We start from the raw sequence: 22,468 nt of genomic DNA, 5'->3' as shown, positions 1-22,468 counted from the left end.
ATCACATCCAGAAGCATACATTCCCACCACCATTGACACTCAGTAACAGCAGTGTCTACTATCTACAAGAAGCATTGCAGAAATTCATCAAAGATCCTCAGATAGCACCTTTCAAACCCACGATCACTTCTGTCCGCAGCAATTACATGGGAACACCTTCACGTTCCCCGCCTTGCTACTCGCTCTCCTGATTTGGAAATATATCACTGTCCCTTCACTGTTGCTACGTCAAAATCATGAAATTTTTTTCCTAATGGCATTGAGTTAATCCACAGCACGTGGACTGCAGCAGTTCAAAAAGGCAGCTCACCACCACCTTCTGAAGGGTAACTAGGCACAGGCAATAAATGCTGGCCAGTCAGCGATGTCCACATGTTGCAACTGAATTAACAAAGAAAAAAGTGGTGATGTTCCATGCATCTGTTGCATATGTTGTTACAGTAGATTGTATACTGAAGAATCTCTGGTGGGTGACAGGGAAGGAACGTCTTGCAGATTTGAAAAAGCAAAACTCAGGAGACTATTTGAATTCAGTGTGGAGTTCATATAGGCCCCATTTTCACTGTAGCTTGGGCCCTATCCAGCAGTGTGGGCAGTTGGTTACAAGTTTTCAGAGGGATTGTAAATGTTCTTGTAGATGAATAGCTTTGTGGAGCTATCATGTTATTTAAATGTATACATTAAAAATAAAACTACCCATGAATGAGAGAGTTGAAAATAAAGCCTCTTCTAGGAGTTTCAAATGCTATCTATAGCAATTTGTAATGCAGTCAGCTAGGTAGACTTCAGAGAATAAGTTCCCTGACTGGACCAGATTAACAGCCCCAATCAGAGAGCTCCGAATGACAGACACCAACAAGAGTGTCAGATATCTTGTTCGTTCTGAGAAAGCTGAACAGTGTCAAGGACTTTCCACATGTAAATAAAGGGTGACTTGATGACAGGACATCAGCCTTTGGAATTATTTCACCATCATTACAGCTTATTAACATTTGTCTACTTCGCATAATATGACATTATCACACTTGGAAGCTATAGATTCTCAGTTGGATTGACAGCTCAGATATTTAGAAGGAATCAGTACGTGGGATTATGAACATAGATTTTTTGTAAAGCATTGCACACTTGCAGGATTTGTATGTTTGAAATTATTTGTTAAAATGGAGGGTTTAATGAATATTTAGATCATTATTTAATCTAAATGTGGCTCCTGAGGTCAGTCCATTGGGTATGCTGGATGAGTTGGTATTGAGCATGGATGGGCAAAGAGTGTGGGAATGGCCACGAATAGGCTTAAAGTTGGCATGAACGCGTTATGGATCAATGGTGAATATGTGATGATGGATTTTGAGGAGTGTGAACTAAAGCATCTATACTTAACAAAAAAAGGATGAAGTCCCAGAGAATTGAGTTAGATCTTGTAAATAGTCTACCTCAGCACTCGGCGTCTTTTGTGGCCACCTCTGATCCACATCTAGAGAAGGCAGGCATGACCACTGCTCCATGGAGTGGGTGTGGGAGTGAGTGAAGATGGGAAGGTGGGTGATGGCCTAGTGATACCACTGGACTGTTAATTGAGAGACTCCAGTAATGTTCTGGGGACTTGTGAGTTTGAAACCCACCATGCCAGATGGTGGAACTTAAATTCCGTAAAGGTATGGAATTAAAACGCTAATGATAATGAATCCATTGTCACTTCTCAAAAACCCACCTGGCTTGTAAATGTCCTTTAGGGAAGGAAACTGCTATTTTTATCTGGTTTGACTTGCATGTGACCTCAGACCCACAGCAATGTGATTGACACTTAACTGCCCTCTGCGAAGTTGGGAATGGGCAATAAAAACTGGCCCAGCCAGTGATGTCCACAACCTGTGAATGAATTTTTAAAAACGTAAATAATGCAATTTGGGGCACGGTTTCCTCGTATTGGTGTACAAAATGTTCTGCCTCGTGAATGGCTGATTTACAGACTAAAGGAATTTTGGTATTAGCATTTTTTGACACACATTAATAGACCTTGATTTGGATAAACAGGATGTAGTTTTGAAGATTGCAGATGATGCAAAACCTTTTTGTAATAAGCCATAAGGAAGTTAATAACAAACCTCAGATGCATAAAACCTTTGAAATGGACAGACACGTGGCATATGAAATGTAATGCTGATGAGGTGAGAGTGAAGTGTTACATTTTGCTTGGATGAAAAAGAGTTTTGAGAAGATTTATAGCTCAGGTTGAAGTTTTTTTTTTAGATTAGATTACTTACAGTGTGGAAACAGGCCCTTCGGCCCAACAAGTCCACACCGACCTGCCGAAGCGCAACCCACCCATACCCCTACATATACCCCTTACCTAACACTACGGGCAATTTAGCATGGCCAATTCACCTGACCTGCACATCTTTGGACTGTGGGAGGAAACCAGAGCACCCTGAGTAAACCCACGCAGACACAGGGAGAACGTGCAAACTCCACACAGTCAGTCGCCTGAGGCGGGAATTGAACCCAGGTCCCTGGCGCTGTGAGGCAGCAGTGCTAACCACTGTGCCACCGTGCCGCCCAAGTTCTAGATGAATAGGCAGAAAACTAGCCACCAGGATACATGAACATCAACTAGCCACAAAACGACATGACGAACTCTCACTAGTATCCTTACATACGGATGAGGAAGGACACCAGTTCGACTGGGACAACACATCCATCCTAGGACAAGCCAAACAAAGACACACACAAGAACTCCTAGAAGCATGGCATTCCAACTGGAACTCTATCAACAAACATATTGACTTGGATCCCATTTACCACCCCCTGAGAAAAAAAGGAAATAACATCACCATAGGAAATGTCACAACAGAAAATGACATCACCAACCCAAGTAAATGCAAACATATAAATCGAAAACTGGCTACACCATTGGTGCTTCATTCGGAGGTTCACTAATGTCGGAAAACGAACCTTCCAGCTCAGCGAGCAAACCTGCATCCAGAATGAATAAGAGGTGTTGTAACTAGTATAAGTTTAATGGGTGCCTAAGAACAGAGATTCTCAGGGTATATGCACCCAAATTGTTAAAGGAGTCAGAACCAGTTGACCATGCTGTTTCAAATAAAACATGAAATACTTAAGTCTATTTAGTGAGGCATAAAATACCGGAACAAGGATGTTATACATGATAAAGCATTTATTAGGCCTCAGTTGAAGCATTGTGCTCACTTTTGGGCTCCATACTTTGAGAAAGATGTCCAGAGCTTACAGATGAGATTTCTATTTTTTTATTCCTTCATGGGACATGAGCATTGCTGACAAGGCCGAACCAATGTCCTGTACAACTGCAACATGATCTCCCAACCCCTTTACTCAATGCACTAACCAATAAAGGCGAGCATACCAATATTATCTTCCCTATCCTGTCTACCTGTGACTCTCCTTTCAAGGAGCTATGAACCTGCACTTCAAGGTCTGTATGTACTTTGCAGGTTTGAACAAAGAACAAGAAGGTTTGACTGTACAAGGGTGGTACTACAAATCAAGACAGTTAGTTTTTTTAAAAAACATTCCTCTGATGGGAACATATAAACATCTGTGGCTGTTTGATGTTTACAAACTACTGCTTCCTTTGTGTTGAACTATATGACTGAATTTTTGATAGAGGCCCGTATTCACAAGGAGCAAATGAAACACTACCAACCCAGTCTCAGGTTGCAGCACAGATGACCTTGGACATATTTTGCACGCCAGTACAGTAGAAGAGATTTTGAGGGAATGTTAGCTGTAATAAAACATGGTTATTACTTCATGTTGCTCTATAACATACTTACCTATGTCTCCCAACAGAAGTGTGAAGGTTTAGTCATAGAGATATACAGCATGGAAACAGACCCTTCAGTCCTACTTGTCCCTGCTGATCAGGTAGCCCAACCCAATCTAGTCCCATCTGCCAGCACCCAGCCCATATCCCTCCAAACCCTTCCTATTCGTATACCCATTCAGATACCCTTTAAATGTTGCAATTGTACGAGCCTCTACCACATCCTCTGGCAGCTCATTCCATACATATACCACCTTCTGCGTGAAACCGTTGCCCCTTAGGTCTCTTTTATATCTTTCCCCTCTCACACTAAAAACTATACCCTTTAGTTCTGGATTCCCCAACCCCAGCGAAGAGACTTTGTTTATTTATCCAATCAATGCCTCTCAAAATTTTATGAAACTCTATAAGGTCACTCCTCAACCTCTGATGCTCCAGGGAAAACAGCTCCAGTTTATTCAACCTCTCCCTATAGGTCAAATACTCCAATCCTGGCAACATCCTTGTAAATCTTTTCTGAATCCTTTCAAGTTTCATAACCTTTCAATAGGAAGGAGACCAGAATTGCACACTGATATTCCAAAAGTGACCTAACCAATGTCCTGTTCAGCCGCAACATGACCTCCCAACTCCTTTACTGGTCAGAATATTGAGTACAGGAAAGCATACCAAATGCCTTCTTCACTATCCTATCCACCTGCGACTCCACTTTCAGGGAGCTATGAACCTGCACTCCTGCACTTTATTCAGCAGCACTCCCTAGGACCGTTTACTTTTTAATCACACAAAACATCACAATTAACTGTAACACAATGTATCAGAAGGGGTATTTTAATACTAGCTCAGTAGATTTACTATTATCAGATGAGTGGCACGTTTTAAATTTTTTGCCATCTCTCAGAAGCCTATATGTTTTTAGAGTCATAGAGCTATACAGCATGGAAACAGACCCTTCGTCCAACCCAATCTAGTCCCACCTGCCAGCACCCCATATCCCTCCAAACCCTTCCTATTCATATATCCACCCAGATACCTTTGAAATGTTGTAATTATACCAGCCTTTACCACTTCATCTGGCAGCTTATTCCTTACACGTACCACCCTCTGTTTGAAAAAGTTGCTTAGGTCTGTTTTATATCTTTCCCCTCTCACCCTAAACCTATACCTTCTAGTTATGGACTCCCTGACCCTAGAGTCTATTTATCCTATCCATGCCCCTCAAATTTTGTAAACCTCTGTAAGGTCACGCATCGACCTCCGATGCTCCAGGGGAAACAGCCCCAGCCTGTTCAGCCTCTCCCTATAGCTCAAATCCTCCAACCCTGACAACATCCTTGTAAATCTTTACTGAACTCTTTCAAGATTTACAACATCTTTCCGATAGGAAGGAGACCTGAATTGCACGCAATATTCCACCAGTGGCCTAACCAATGTCCTGTACAGCCGCAACATGACCTCCCAACTCCTGTGCTCAATACTCTGACCAATAAAAGAAAGCATACCAAACGCTGCCTTCACTATCCTATCTACCTGTGACTCCACTTTCAAGGAGTTATGAACCTGCACTCCAAGGTCTTTTTGTTCAGCAACGCACTTGGCTTGATTGCTAACCAGATGCTTGATTAATTTTGCAGAGGAAATTTGTGCTAGGGAAACCTATGCATTGATCAACAGGCAAGCGATATATGAAAATCAAATATTCTGGAAAAATTATGTTCAACTAAGAGGGCAGATATTTTACCACCTATCTTAACTAATGTATTTATAATGTGCTGTTCAATTAAATTAATGTGTCCTAGTTTTGAGGATACTTCATTATGATTGTGTATATTCTCTCAATTCAGATATTATGAATATTAAAACAGAAATCTCATGATTGTTGTGCTCTGATTTTGCAATAATCAAGACCACCTTTCATTTTTGCAGGCCGCACTGATTTTTTCTTTATTCTGCCAATTGACTAAACATTAGAGCTGGCTTAACACACAAGTAAATTAAAAACTTGATTTCTCACAACTCTTATTTTTACGTTGCGAGACATCAAAAATATTTCTTTATAAGTCACAAATCATCATTTATGGATGGCATAAAATGTGAAATCCTCACTTAACCTGTGTCTCAGCCTGTGTAAGAATAGGCTGAATTTTTGTATAAGTTATTTGTTAGCCTTGTGGGACAGTGCAAAGCAGTTTAATTTTAAGATGGCTAAATAAATATGATCTACCAGTTTGTGAACTATTTGATATTCCACAATCAGAAATCTAATTTTGTTTTGCTGTATAATTTGTGCAGTCATAGTAGGTTGCATTTTACACTGTCAGTGCTGGTTGACCTTCCAGGAAGTTAAAGTGTCTGTCTTATGCAGGAATGTGATGTGATGAAAGGACATTTGTAAATGTGTATATTATTGTGCTGTTAAATTTTGATTGGAACTGTATGAATAATTCGCAGAAAGCTTCAGATCATTTGTCTCAGGCAGTGTTGCACTTAAATGTTACAAATAGTGTAAGTAAAAATGGCATTCATCCAAAATATCACCCAGTTTTTAAAGCTCCTTTATTCTGAAATGTTAATTGTAGATGAGATGTCAGTGAATTATTTTGCATTTTGATTTAAAAGCTTTAATGTTAAGTAATACTGAAACACTGGTAAATGGGAAGTCTTTTCAAATGTCATATAAATTGTTCCTTCACAATTTACTTTTTGTGAAAACTGCAGAATTATCAGAGTACAGGCATAGAGGACGGACATGTTAATGCATTACTTACATGAAAGAATTTGTAAAATATTAGTATGCAGTTTCCTTATGGAAAAAGATGGAAGTTAGAAAATTGTTCCTGTTTGGATTTTCAGAATAAACAGATGAGAAAGAGTGTAGATATATCTTGGAGCTCCAGCTGCACCTAGTTTTCAGTTTTAGGTAGGACATTTTTGTATGCGTTTGAGGTGTGTGAATTTTAATTTGATTGAGGACTGTCAATAGTAAGGAGCAGCTCGACTCTGGAAGCCAATTGCAACATTAAACCATTCCCAGGCAAGTATAAGTAATTATGTACATTCCATAATGCTATTCTTACACCAAACTCAAATACGTAATTCCAGCGACACATTTTCAGCTCTGATCTCCAGCATCTGCAGTCCTCATTTTCTCCTCAAATACATAATGGTAAGTTTTTCTATTTCTTTGCAAATTTTAAGATTTTAGATTACTGTTAAAATCCAGCAGTTAGGTCAGCATAGGCCTGGATACTTGATTGGGCCTACTGTATTGGGTTCAGATTAAACCTTTATAACCCTCAGAGAGGTGAGAAGTGGGGATGACTTTTATACAATGGTTTGGCTAGAGGAAAACTTGGCCCCAGTTTCAAACGGCAGTGCACTGAACCCCTGAGAAACCAATCAAACAAAAGAAATGTTATTGAAAATATAATTTGGATCAGGGTAGTGAACCAAGGAGCCTTTTCTCCTATATTTTTGATTTTTTTAATGTTCAGAAGAGATTGCTCCTGCAGTACAACTTCCTGTAAAGGTACACAACACTGAAGATCAATGCACAATTGTTGTAGTGGCAGGTCTCCATAGACTAATGGTTTGAAACCCAGACTGGAGGAGGCAGTTCCAGCAGTATTGAATGAAGGTGGAGGAGATGATGCTCGGAAGCATTTCATGGCAGATGTCGGTAAAATGATGGTTGTAAAGGTAATTGAAATTAGCTGATTGCCTGGAGAGATTAAAAGTGCAAGTTACTATCTCATATTATCACCAAGACTGTCTTTAAGCATATGCATAAATTCATTTGATATTGTATGAATTTTGAATATATTTTGGAGTATTATCAGTAAGTTATATATAAGAGCACCAGTGTAACTAGTGTGAAGTCAGGGCTAGTGCTAAATGCATCTGATGTTCCTGTAAAATTTGCCAATGGCAGATCTAATGTATAGCTAGAAACATGAAAAAGTACCTTGTAATTGAATGAAAGCCAACTTCAAAGTTCATTACAGCAACTAATCAAAAATTAAAATTGTAAAGGTTGATTTAATTAGTTTATGGGTGCATTTAGGTTAATCACTGCATCTCTGCTAGCCTTAACATTGGTTAGTACAATATAAATTTTGATCAGGTGATTCCCCATTTGTTTAACTTCAATAACTTCATGTTTTCACAATTAAGAATTCTGCCTTGTCTCATTCTCAAGACTAATTAAAATAATTTGCAAAGAATCTGTTCCATTGTAGCGAAGTAGAAATTAGTGCTACTTTGGTATTAGTGCAGTATAAATGCAATTTCAGGCATGTCAAGGCTAATAACCAGGTAACAAACCTTGTCTGTGACTCCTTCTGTATAGCGAATAATCTCTCAATATTTACTCACATACGTGTATTTTCAAAGCCAAAAAATATAGTTCTGATCTATTATCATTCTCAGCAAAGTGAACAAAATTACGTTGTCCTGCTGAGAAATGTTGTACTACTAGAAAATGATGCAGTGCCATTCAGCTCCTTGTTTCTAGGGTAAACCTCTTTCCCCCTCCACAAAGCCCTGCGAAGCTTTCTTCTTCAGTTATTTATCTAAGTTGTTTTTCAACGTTTTTAGTGATTATTATTTATTTGTGTTTTGCAGGTTGTTCAGGCCAGGTTACACTTGTTCTCAGGGTAAACAAATAATCTGTGTCTTCTGGTAGTTGCTATTGATTTATGTCTTCTGTTTAATGACCCTTCTGCTACTGAAAACAGTTTTCCCTTATTTACCCTAACAAAATTGTTCATAATTTTGAAGACCTCAATAAATAGTCATAACTTTCTCTGCTGTAAGGAGGATAGCCCAGCATTTTTAGTCTTAACTAATAAACCACACCTATGATACTGTTGTAGCATTTTTCATTCTGCACCTTCATAAGGAAGTGATGTTTCCCCCCCACCCAACAACTAGCTGAGATCTTACCAGTGATTTGTAAAAAGTTAGAATAATTTCCTTTTGTTTTTTCTGCCCCTGTTCATAAAGCAATGTATCCTTATATTTTTCTGGCAGTAGCCTCAACTTGTTTTGCCCACTTCACAAATGTGTGGACAAACACAATCCAAACTCTTTATTTCTGCACCCTTTTTATGTAGGCATTCTCCTCATTCATCCTTCCTAAATGCAATACATTATATGTCTCTGCATTAGGTTTCACCTGTATATTTCTGCTTGTTTCAACAGTCTGGTGCTCCTGATGTTGCTTTATATTGTAATGAACCCAGCGAATGGTACTACTGGAGAAGTCAGATTCGAGAGTGAAATCTAGCCTGATAGCACATATGTTTATTTATTTTGTTTAATTAGTGTGGGAATTACTCAATCATTCATAGGAGGCTACAGGTTTTCTTTAACAACAGAACAAATGAAAAAACAAGTCAATCTAAATATCATAGAGAATTAGAATGTCTTCATTAACACAGCAAAAATAAACAAACTGTTTCTTGACACTATCCATTAGAGGCTTCAGTCCAGAAAGATTTTAGCCTTACTTGACCCTTTTGGGTTTTACTTAACCGACTATTGACAGTTTCTTTGCAAACAATTTAATAAGTCCTTTCAAAATCTGCATGAACTTTTCACCACTCTGAGAACCTAAACTTTCTTTGTTCTAATAATATACAGATTTCTAACCAAACTCTCTCGATTTGGAAGTTTTACAGACTCGATCCTTCTGAGGTGACTGGTTCCTTGAATTGCCCTAAACCCCTTCAAGGAGAGAAGCTACGCTTATTTTTGAAGTTAAACTTAATGTCTTCTGAGCTGAATTTCAAAAAAGGCTCAATTCTAGATTCTTCTGAATTAAAATACAGCTAATCACCATATATGTTTAAACTACCTGTCATAAGCTCAACAGTATAAGTATAATCATCTTTACAATAACACTGTAGGGATCTGCAGTCACCTGCTTTCTGACAAAATGTTCATTTTAAAACACTGTTTTGGAAGTAAACTCTTACTTTTTTTAAAAGAAAATCTTCACAAATGTAACCAATACACACTTGTCTTTCTTTTGAAATCCAAGTTCCAAAAATGGTAGTGTTGGCACATGGAGCTAGGTTAGATTGGGATGTCTGATTGTCGTGGACAAGTTGGACTGAAGGGCCTGTTTCCATGCTGTATGACTGTGTCTAAATTATGCAGCTTTCAACACACTGTCCTCCTCTGTCGAATTTTGTATCATCTGCATGTTTTGAAATAATGCTACGTATCCAACTCGTCTAATAATGTAACAAAAAGAGCAGCAATATGACTGTACAACAATATACCGGTCAGAAAAGAACCGTTTTTCACTTTCTGCATTTTGTATCCACAGTTCCACTATCTCTTTAATTCCATTGTACCGACATTATTATTATTATTTTGAAATAAATCCTGCTGTAACGTACAGAGTTCAGAATGAAAATGTTGAAAACATGTTTCAAAACAGTGTTTTCCCTTTTGTATATTCCTGAAATTCAGGTGCAGTACAAAGTGATGAATGTTAAAAGATGCAAGGAAAGTAGAAATATGGGGAGGCTGGGAATGTTTATGGGTATTTGCATGTGGGGGTACAGAATGTAAAGAAGGTAGTTAGCCCATCTCTTCCTTGTTCATCCTCTACGTTGTCCCCAAATGCAGTGGGTGGGTAAGGCATCAGCTAACCTTCTGCCCATTGTCAGTTAAGGACTCAATAGGTCTATCAGTGGCAGATTAATAGCTGTTTCCAGTCCTATGCCATAAAATGAGCTGCTGGGGAAGGAAAAATGATGGTGAGCATGCTACTTCACCATGTCTGGTGAAAGGGACAGGGAATGCTTCATTTTTGAGGTGGGGTTATGTGCCTTGCGATGACTGGGGGGCATATCTCTCCAAGATATCTACCCCTCCTCCTCAATGACTGACAAAATGCAAACCCACATATCTCTTTTGCCCATCAAGGGTCCTGATTTCTCCCTGACGAAGAGTTCAAGTGTATCTCTTAAGTCTAATTGTAGTGATCTTAATGGGATTGTTTGGTAGTAGCAGCCAGTTGATTAGATTAGATTAGCTTCCCTGCTGAGCTCCTAGGCTACTGGGACTATTCAGAGAAGGTGAGGACCGCAAATGCTGGAGATCAGAATTGTGATTCTGGAAAAGCGCAGCAGGTCAGGCAGCATCCAAGGAGCAGGAGAAGGGCTTTTTGATGAAGGCTTATGCCCGAAACGTCGATTCACCTGCTCCTCAGATGCTGTGCTTTTCCAGCACCATTCGATTGCTGGGACTATTCACCTGTTTCTGATCAGATTAACCAATAGAATTGTTTTTCCCCTGAGAGGCAGAAGCCCAACAATGACATTATCAAGGCCGTGCAGAACACATTTCTGCTGTGCGGCAGCCTTTTTTTTTAAATACAGTTGGTTGGCTCACAACTGACTTTTCTACAAGCAGGAGAGCTAAACCAAATGCAACCCTTTCCCATTTAAAATTCAACACACAACTTAATTGGTCTATGTTTTGTGTTTTAACTATGTTTCATTGACATAGTCCTTTACTAATACTGTCCTGATTTCTCATTTTGCTCACCCACTTCCTGCTGTGAATGGTCTTGAGTTGTTTGCACAGTAGAGGAACAATCAATACTATCTTCACACGAGCTTGTCTTTTTTTTAAAATAAGAAAATTCCATTAGGTGGTGCTGTGTACACTATGCTCCTTTAAGTGAACAATTCTCTTTGCTGAAATCCATTGGTCTTTGTTATCAGTAACTGTTTCATTTTCTATTGAGTTAATTGGGGGGGGGGGGGGGTGGTGAATGTAAAATATTGAGCAGGTTGAGGGTAAAGCTAATAGCATCTGTTTGCTGCAGTGTACCAAAACCTGTTAACCTTAAAAATTGAAAATTTCTTCCACAGGAAGTGCTGTCATTTCTATTTTCTGTAGTTAGCATTACTTTCTGTTTACTGAACAAATCAACACAATTTTGATATCTAATCTCTAGTAGGCAACACTTTTTCTAAAACTTAAACTTTTAAAGCATGTGTTGGCTATCATGAGATTACATTGCAAATACTTTAAGTGTATATGTATTGCATGATTCTTGTATAGTGCAAGGTTGAACAAGAATGCAACTATAATAGCAGAACTGCTTGTATATAACATTCAAGAAGAATAGGAAGCTAAGTAATGGTGATTGTGTCACACTCTTGAAGCTCATTTCAGAGTATTAGTTAGAAATGACTTTGATTCCAAAGATCACAATTCAAATGTATTTTGATGTGGATGAGAAATGGCAGTGGAAAGAAGTATTCAAGTAGAAATGATGGATGCTTATGATAAAAGGACTGTAATAATCTTAGGTGTTTTCAATCTATGTATAAATTAGATCATTGGCAATAATAGCCTTGATAAGGAGTTCGTAGAATGTTTTTGAGAAAGTTTCTTAGAACAGCCTTTTCTGGCACTTGTATTATATTATTCCTGGTGATATGTAATGTGACTTCATGACTTACTGACGTTGGGAGAGTAAAGGGACCTCAAGGTGGCGACAATAATTTTAGATTGAATTTTGCATCAACTTTGAAGGGAGAAGAGTGAGACAAAGACTAGTATTTTAAACATAATCAAGGGCAGCAATGTAGACATGATATCTGAATTGGGATATTAAGCAATAAGCGTGATCAGTAGAGAAACAGTAACAGATATTGAAAGGGTGTTTCAGAATACCGAGAACAAATACATTTGTACTATGAAGAAAATTTCCAAGGTGGGGAGGCCTGGGGGAACCCACCATTAATGGTCAACTGTAGTTACGGAAGGTTTCAAACTGGAGAAGAACATGTATGTGGTACTGAGCAGACATAGTGGAGATGTCGTTTGATCAGTCTCCTTAAAAGAGATTGCTGATGCAATAATAGACACGTTGGTGTTAATTTTCTGAAATTTGTTAGATTCTGGAAGATTCCATCATCGTGGAAAATAGCAAATAAAAATCTTCTCATTAAGAAAAAGTGGAAACAGAAAACAGGAAACTAGAGGCCAGTTATCTTGTCCACATGACAAAGTATTAGAATTGATCATTAAGAAGGTTATAACCGAGCACTTGGAGAAACATCAGGTAACCGCAAAGTGTCAGCGTGATGTTGTGAAAAGGAAGTCATACTTCCAAACCCAGAACCCCTTCCATCTAGAAGAACTTGGGTAGCAGATACATTAGGACACCACCAGGTGCAAGTTCCCTCCAAGCCATTCACCATTCTGACTTGGAAATGTCTCACCTTTCCTTCACTGTCGTGGGCTCAATCTCCTGGAATTTTCTCCCTTTGGGCATTGTGGATCAACCTACAGCATATGGACTTCAATGATTCAAGAAAACAGCTCACCATCACCTTCTCAAAGGCGACTAGGACAGACAATAAAATAATTATTGGCCAGCGAGCAATGCCACACTCCATGAATGAATAAAAAGGAAACACATTGAACCAATTTATTAGAATTCTTTATAGAGGTCACATACTTGTGGATAAAGGAGACTGTGTACTTGGATTTCCAGAAGACATGGCACCATATTAAAAGTTATTATTGCAGAGTAAGAGCTCATGGGGTCAAGGGCAACGTATAAGAATGAATAGAAAATTAGCTGGCTGGCAGAAAGCAATGTGCATAAGTGGGCCTTTTTCTGCTGCCATAACATGACCAGTGGGATCCTGCAGTGGTATGTGTCAGGCACTCAATGTTTTATCATTTACATCAGTGACTTAAAGTAGAACATAAAATAAATTTATTTTCACGCGTATTTTTACATAAAAAATGCAGTGAAAGGTTTTATAAATTGCCCCACTGTGACACTTACATTAATGACAGAAGTCATACATAATAACTGAAAAGTAAAATTAAGCCAAAGTTCATTGCAGTTCAGTTAACGGCTCTTAGGGCTCAGGGAAAGCCGACTAATGAATGATGGAACATCCTGAAGAGGCAGCTGGGACGAGACCGCCATTCCAAGATGGGACTGCCACGCCGGGTGGGAAACAAAGACACGATGACCGAATTTGCTCATGACACAAAGATAGGTAGGCAAGAATGTTTTGAACATCGCATAACAAAGATGTTCCCTGATATCAGGTGAAGCTTATAAAACGTGAGAAAATGTGAAGATGCTCACTTTCCTCCAAGAGGAAGCATACTTTCCACAAGCATTTTGACAAGACCATTTTGACAAGATCTTATAAACTGCAGTCACTTCTCAAGAAAAAAAAAGTAGAATGGAGAATGGGTGCAAAATTCTGAGATATAGACAGATCTACATGTTTCTAGAACCAGCTACAAAACATTAGTGTTCGGGTGCAGCCAATGTCTAAGAAGGCCAATGAGGAGCTATCCTTCATGACAAGAGGAACTAAACAGAGAGATAAAGACATCATGCTTCTGATATATAGTATATGTGAGAACGCAATTCAAATACTGTGTGCAGTTTTAATGACCTTATTTAAGAAGTGATATAAATGAATTGGTAGCAACTCAGATGAGATTTACGAGATTGATGCATAGAAGTTGGAAAGATTGGACAGGCTGGGCTTATATCCACTGGAAGAAAGTAAGGACTGCAGATGCTGGAGATCAGACAGTGTGTGGGGCACAGGAAAAGCACAGCAGGTTAGGCAGCATCCGAGAAGCAAGAGAATCAACCTTTTGGACTTAAGCCATATATTTTGCTATAAATTCTGTGTCTTATGATCTTATACTCCACAACCACCTGATGAAGGAGCAGCGCTCCAAAAGCTAGTGCTTCCAAATAAACCTGTTGGACTCTAACCTGGTATCGTAGTTTTAACTTTGTACTCCCCGATCCAACACTGGCAGTTCAAAATCAATAAGTGTTATAGCAAGCTTTTGTTTCATTTTCATTGTTCCCAATCCCCTAGAAACTAACACTTGGTGTCTAATATCATATGTTCAAAATTGAGGCAAAAGGTTCGATCTATTCTAATTGGGGTAATGACAGGGAGAATGCAGTGGATTTATCGTTAGTGATTCCACCACAACATGTAGATAGGATTCAGACTTTTGATTTGGAAGTAAAACCTTTAATGATTTGTTTGTTTAAAAGGCTGTTGGTCCATTGTAAATGACAGTTATTTGTTTGGTGCTTGTTTTAAAGTTGTAACAACAGCTCTGAATATCAATGTGTTTTTGAAATCTTGACTTGGGTCAGGCACAGGTTCTTCATGAATTATAAATGAAAGTAAGTGTTGAGGAAAATTATCATGGCTGACATGTGACCCTGTTACAAGCTGAAGATTTATGTGAATTCGCTATCATGTTTTTTTTCTTGGCTGGTAATGCAAAGAGGCTACTGAAATGAGCCAGTGAGTTTTTAAACAATTCATGTGCAGCGTTGGGCTCACACTGCCATTTTTTGTGTTTGGAGCTACTGACAAAACTGGTCCAAGAGCATTATTAGTAACTTTCATCAGTAGGTGCCAATTGTTATGCATCTGTGTTAAAATACATAAACTAATTAATTCAATTGCTCTATTCCCTGAAATAATTATTAAGATTTTATTACATGTTGGTTCCTTTAGTATCTTGAGGTGGATGTAGCTGCTTGCAACTGACGTGCTAAGAATATGTACCTGCTGAGATCTACATTAATACACAAATATATTAATTTTAAAATGACAACTCCCTCAGTGGCTTGGTTCATTAAGTATCCAACTCTTATTCAGTTCACAGATGATTCATATTCAAGGCTTTATCTCCTTAAGTTTCAGGAAACCAATTCCCTTATCTGCAAGTCGTCAAAAAGTTCAACAAATTAAGATGCAGTGTAAATTGAACATAAAGGCCTCAGTGAAATATATTATCATAATTTGTTATGTTTGCTACATGGTTCAGTGCTCACATAGCCTATTTATGACAGTTAACTTTTATGATAGAAACTGCATACCAAATGATTCTGTCAGATGTTCTGTGTGTGAAAATATTGGTGAATTCTGGAATCATAATGAATTCTGTAACAGAATGATTTGGAGGTGCTGGGGTGTACAAAGTTTAAAAATCCCACAACGCCAGATTATAGTCCAACAGTTTTGTTTGGAAACACTAGCTTTCTGAGTCCTGCTCCTTCATCAGGTGATTGTGAAATATCTAGCTTCCAAATAAATCTGTTGGACTATAACCCAGTGTTATGTGATTTTTAAATTTGTAACAGAATGAAATTTTGTAGTAGCGAATAACTAAATATGAAAAGAATGGTGGAGGGAATATGAATTTTGCCTTGTTTACCTAAAATCAGTTCACTATTTGTCATTTGCTCCTTTCTGACCAGATTTATTCTGTTTTTTTTTTGTTCTTATGCCCTGGCTTGCTCTGTAAGCATTTTACTTTTTTTCTTATCAACGCTTGCCACCCCCTTGATATCTGTACCATCTGCTGAAATTATGTCTAAAATTATTTTAGCAGCAGCAGTGACATTTTGAACATAGACTCTGCAACAATACCACAAATGACTGCATATCATCAATTACTCTCTGTCAGTGCTTGGCTGTCCCACATCTTAAGTTGTTGGAACTGCTCGGGAAACTGCTTTCTATTCATTTTTGTTACGACATGGGGAGTTTGTTGACCAGCAAGTTTCATTTATTTAAACTACAAATGGTTCCTCTATCTAGAATGATGTTTCATTTTATGAATATGTTTTGAAACATGTATTAGTGTCATAATGGACCAGAAACCTGATCACTCTACCAAATTTAAGATCCCCAATTAAGTGAAATTGAGCAGCTTCAATGAGTTATAAAATGCTGTGCTTCAGGGTTGTAGAGATAAAACAAAGATGTCTTTTATTTGCTCATGAAGTAAGAAGTGATTACATCAATCCATGCGTTAAATTATCTACTTAATAAACAGACGTTTGCAAGTGTAATATTTGTTGATGCAATGCAATGCATGAGCTTAATGCAGAAAAATGAGGTCCTAAAAGAATGGGCCATGTAATGCTGTGATTGTGTCCATAACTCTAGGCCAGGTTCAAGTTCCACCAGCTCAGGGAGTGTGTGATTAAAACGATACTTTCAATCAACCTGTATGAATAGGTTTTATCATTGACACGGAAAGGTTTTAATGAAATACATCTGTTGTGGGATTGGACATGCACAAAAATGTTAGAAATATAGGTTCAAAAAATATTATTACCAGTCAACAAACAGTGCTCAATATTAGTTCTATGTACCTTTGCCATTTAATCTCATTAAATATTTTATGCTGCAAATTTTTTTAAGTGGAGGATGGAAACATCTGAAAGTGATCAACGGCACCTTCGGATCTAAGTGCATAGGGAAAGCAAGTAATCAGATTGAATGACTCTGAAATTATTAGTGCAATAATTGAATAAGAAACTGTATTATAGATTCTGAATTCAGTGTCGAGTCAGATGCAGTGAGGATAAAGAGCCAAAGGAAATATGAAAAAAGTTTTAATTTTTTAAAATTTAAGACAACTAACTCCTTATGGAACGAGACTCCTGGTTTAGAATAATTAATTTTCAGTGCAGAGAAGGAGTTTACCAGAAGTTAACATTTGCCTACCAAAAAGTTAAAAATGTACTTGGGCCAAAATGGATAAATCATAACTCTAATTGGAGTTGTCAAAATTGTAATGAAAATGGACTCTTGGTTTTCAAATTCCTTAATCGGATTTTAATATGCATCTGTTCTGTGGACTGAAATGATTTTTAAAAAGGAAAAGGGACTGATGTAAAATGGCCATAGCAATCAGCTGTTCATGCTTTATGAAACTGCTGAGGAATGAACAAGACCGTCTGAACTGAAATTAACAATTTCTAATCCAATGACATTGAAATTGGTCCATCCAGTCAGGTATGAAGAAGTTTATATTGGCAATTTGATTTAGACCTGTATGATAAGTTTCACACATTGCAGATTTAAGACATTGCCTACTGTTATCAATCTTGGAAACCATGGACATTGTAAGGCACAAGCCAGCTAGACTTCAGGGAACTGTTTTTACCAGAGCTAGGGAGATGGATTTTTGAATGGATCTTGTTGCAGGAAGTGTTCAAGGACTCTCAAAGAAGAAAAAGTGCCGAATGACATAGCTGATTAAACTGAAATATTAGAACGCTGAATTCCGGAGAGTTGAAATATTCCCTACTGCTAAGAATGCAGGACATCAACAGAACAGCTGTGGCCTCCGATTGAAACCATATACCTCAATGATACTTTAAGAGCTACAAATTGTAGCTCTTTTATCTTCCTTTTGTACTGGGAGCTGTCCCTTTTAACTCTATGCCTGTTTGTATGTATGCTTAACATTGTGTCTTTATTATTATTCCTGGGGTTAGCAGATAATAAAATAGCCTTTTCTTCCAGTCTAGAAAATCTTATATTGATTCTTTTCAAATACATAATTTTAGAGAGAGAGAGAGAGAGCTATAGCCTTGCTGTAAAAAGCACATACATCTTTGTTATTGTCAAGTGAAGAGTTTGGAGGGGAGTAGGTGGTGCCAATTTACCCTTCCTCATGTGATCATAAAGTGCTTGCTGTGTACCTACAACTGAAGAACACTGCCTTTATATCATTAGAATACTTTGAATGGCGAGGCACAAAGCTAGATTATTTTGCTTAAAGTCAGTGTTGTCAGTTTTGTTGGCAGAACATCTTTGCCAGCAACTGTTGAATTGTTGTACTTAATAACATGTTTTCCCTTGCCTGACATTGCTGTGGTATTTGCACTTGCATAGCCATGAATGCTATTAGACATAGTGTTATTTTTCCACAAATCTTTTGGCCATAATTTTTAGTCGTTCATTTCATAGAATTTAATTGCCTCTTAGCAATATACATTCCTGCAATTTGCAAGAATCACATTGGCATGATATTTTGTAACACAAAACGGAGAGGTGCAAGTTATTTATTGGGGTGAGTTGACTTATGTCATTTGCTCAAAAAGTTAAAGGGTAGTACATCAATACCAGTGTATGTAGTGTATAGAGTATATTGATAACAATGTGTAATTTTTAACACACTTCTAATATTTAACTCAAAGCCAGTTTATTCGTTTGGTTCTCCAACAGTGACATTAATTGCACTTCAGTATGGGAGTTTCTAAATAATTAAGCAAATAACATGAACAAAAATAACCATGAAGTAATGAAGTTAACAACTATAGTTTTGGCTTCAGTTATTTTACTTGTATGCTTATGTATTCCTTTTAATTAAGTTGTTGGATGCAAAATTGTTAAGACCTCTAACTAGATTTTTTTAAACTTTAATTTTTGAGGTTGTTATTAGTCTTAAGAGCTTTTTAAGATTGCGAATGTAATTTTCTCAATATTCAGTAAATTCCTGCAAAAGAAGAAGGTTTTTTTCCTCTTTAGTGCTAGGGTATTTTCAGACTCAGGTCTGTCATTGCTCCTCTGACTGTGGATTGCTAGAGGCAGCAAGTAGTAAATCAGAGTTTTATCAGCCATTTCTGGTCCAGAGGTTTTGGTTCATTCCCTAGTGAGGTGTGTTTGTGAGATGCCTCGTCTGTTACTTGCGCTGGGTTGCATTTTACGTGCTTCAGTCTGCAGATTAGCATTTTTTTCACTCTGCTCTTCTGGGAGGAAAGTGGTTAGATGTTACTCATTATAATTATATGAAAAGAGCGGATGAATTTCTGTATATGCACTGTCTTTTGGATATCCTTTGCTGAAGTGTATGTACAGTGATGGGAGCAATTGCTGTGTTGTCATATGAAGGGATTTACTGTATATTATCAGTTTGCTGTGCAATCGCACTGCTGCTGATCTCTGGCTGTTTAAACCGTTGTGTGTGCTGTGTGCACAATAGATTCGTAACCATATGGCATGCTGTTATATAGTCATCAGTTCAACTCATCTTATCAATGGACATCTCAGGAATATCAAAGGTGTTTTCAGAGGACCGATTCGCAAGAATGGAAGCAAGGCGCTGGTATTTAATCTATTTTACCTTTTTCAACAATATTTGAAAATGTAGGTGAAATTTTCAGTCTGAAATAACGCACATGCTGTTTTTAGAGATTCACTAACCTTTAAATAAATACTGTTTGTGTTTGCAATCTTGCTGGTTATAATTACTGGTCAAATCCTTCTATAGAGTGTTGGTAAATTTTTATGTGGTGGTCAAAGTAACTGTAAACTTGCAGTTATTTCATCACTACAGGGTACAATGAGACAATTTTTAAAATTTAAAATGCAACTAAATCCTGTTAGAGCTTGTGAAATTAACTTGCTATGAGCGTATTTTCTGTGAATTTTATTTATCACCTGTACTTTTTCTTATTGTATCTAATTTGCCTGTTTAATAATTTAGTATTTACTCTCCGTTTAAATCATCATATCCAAGCTTTTCATCAAACTAATGTCAAGTCGTTGTGTAAAGACCTTCGACAACCGCTTATGAAGTGAAATCTGTTTTTTTTACATAATGGAATTATAGAATCCCTACAGAGTGGAAGCAGGCTACTCAGCCTGTCGAGTCTCCACTGTCCCACTGATAAGCAGTGTGCTTATCAGCTAGCACCCTGCCTAGCTTATCTCTGTAACCCTGCATTTCCCTTGTCTGATCCACCTAGTCTGCACATCCCTGGACACTATGGCAATTTAGCCTGGCCAATTCATCCAGTCTGTGCATCTTTGGACTGCTGGAGGAAACTGGAGCAACCCCACGCAGACACGACTAGAACGTGAAAACTCCACATAGACTATTGCCCGAGGCTGGAATTGAACCAAGATCCTTGCTGCTGTGAGGTAGCAGTGTTAACCACTGAGCCACTGTACTGCCCTGTATTAATGCTGGTTTAAAATGTTTTAAATGATAAAAATGTTATCATCTTAGTAAATATAAGGCTTGATAGATTTCCTCGACTTTCCAATTAACTTTAGTTTCTATGTATTGTGCTAATGTGTAGTGAGTAGAAAATTTCTCATTTTGATTAAATAGATTGTAGTTCACCCTATTTCTTTTGATCCTGATTATCTAAAGCCCCAAGTTGTCCACTAAAATTTGATTGAACATGAAATTTGCATACGAAGTTATGAAAATGTGGAGTTACTAAGGTTGTTGACCTTTTGAATAGGCTTATTCCAAGTAATAATATTGAGATTTAAGAAAAATCTTTTTTGTTTGAAATTCATATGGTAGAAGTAAAACTGAAATCTTCTGAAGGGAAAATCAGATTGGTGATTTACATTAACAAAAATTACATTTTTAGGAAATCCTCTGAGTGAATCAAATCATAATGTAGATTAATCCATCATAGCTATAACATTGAAATGTTGCTGTGAAGAGAAACTTCCATATCAACAGGGTTTCATTAAGCTTCAAATCTAATCTGGCCCAAAACCTATGAATGCTATAAAATCAATAAAATTAGGTATATTCGCTCCTCTGATGAAATTAGTCTCCAGTATTCACATTCTCCTTACAGAGTATGTCCATGACGATCATCAGATTTATACAAACAGTGAAGTTTAGCATTTAAAAGAGAACTAAGCTGTGCATTAAATATTGTTTCTCTCATTCCATTGCCAATTAGTCTGCATTTAATCATGATTGTTTTGTAGTTGTGATTCCTCCTGCATATTCTGTTTGAATATGACCTTAAAATTTCAACTAAGATTTATCACTGCCCAGGTTGATATTTACCTTTCAGTCAAAAATCACAAAAATAGATTTATCTACCAATTTTCACCTTAATATTTGCAAAAGTTCATTGTACTCAATTACCTGCCACGTTTCTTATGTTACAAAAGTGACTATACTTCAAAATGTTGAATCTGTAACTTTGTTTCTTTCTTTTTCTACTTTATAACGACTGTAAAGCTATACTTTTAGCTTTATTTCTTTCTTTCTACTTTGTACCTAAGATGACTCTGGACATGGCGACTTTGTACACTTTTCACTACTCTCGTATGCCTGTACTTGAGTATATGTGATAAAACCTAATGCCAATTTTAAGTATTGGCTGTAAAGCACTTCGAGTCACTTGGTGTTGTAAAAACATTAATTCTTTTCATTACAACAGAAGACATGTTCGCATGAATGACTGTTGGGGTGGTGTGGGTGAGGAAGGAATTCGGTCTTGCACTTGTTAGGGTTCTAAGTTGGGAGTGTGGGGACTTCACCAGGAGTCGGTGGTACAATTAAAACATGGTAAGAAGGCTACAAAGGCAAGTGAGCTGTGTAGAAATTGTAACAAGCAGTAAGGTCATCATTTACTGCAAAGCTTAAACAACTGGCAGCTCACAACTCGCCACAGAATATAGGTACTATGTCTTTCCTAAAAGACTCCGACCAAACAATGCAGTATGAGTGTTGATTTCTGGGGATGGGACAATGTACGAAATACCTCAAAAATCATGACAGTTCAGGACCATGTCTGAATGCCTATCTTGTGAGATCTTCCTGTAGGTGGCCAATTGAAAGGCTGTCTGTGGGATGATTGGTTGGGACCAAATAGGATACTGATGAAAGCAAAACTGATCCCGGGGCCTGTAGTCAGCAGGATGGCAGCTCTATTAGTGGTGGTGGGTGGTTTGTTGCAGTATGGGGTTCTCCTTTTGAACCATTCTCTGAAAAGATTTGAATTTTTAAAAAGCAAACTCTGGCTACTACTGCCAGGCCACATTTGTGGGAATT

General features: G+C 37.7%; 1 protein-coding gene across 5 annotated transcripts in view; it reads left to right on the top strand.

Moving 5' to 3' along the window:
- Positions 1-22,468, top strand: part of gpatch8 (G patch domain containing 8) — a 210,161-nt gene that overhangs the window by 122,233 nt on the left and 65,460 nt on the right. The window contains exon 1 of one of the 5 annotated variants that reach the window (XM_060848546.1): positions 19,649-19,759. The exons of the other annotated variants lie outside the window; for them this stretch is intronic. Within the exon in view, the coding sequence (XP_060704529.1) occupies positions 19,649-19,759 (111 nt within the window). Of the gene's footprint in view, positions 1-19,648; positions 19,760-22,468 lie in introns of those variants that run through there. 5 annotated transcript variants of the gene reach the window in all.

This window comes from Hemiscyllium ocellatum, chromosome 32 (assembly GCF_020745735.1).
Source record: "Hemiscyllium ocellatum isolate sHemOce1 chromosome 32, sHemOce1.pat.X.cur, whole genome shotgun sequence".
NCBI lineage: Eukaryota > Metazoa > Chordata > Chondrichthyes > Orectolobiformes > Hemiscylliidae > Hemiscyllium > Hemiscyllium ocellatum.
Note: the sequence above shows the minus strand (reverse complement) of the source record. Positions and strands in the feature narration are given on the sequence as shown.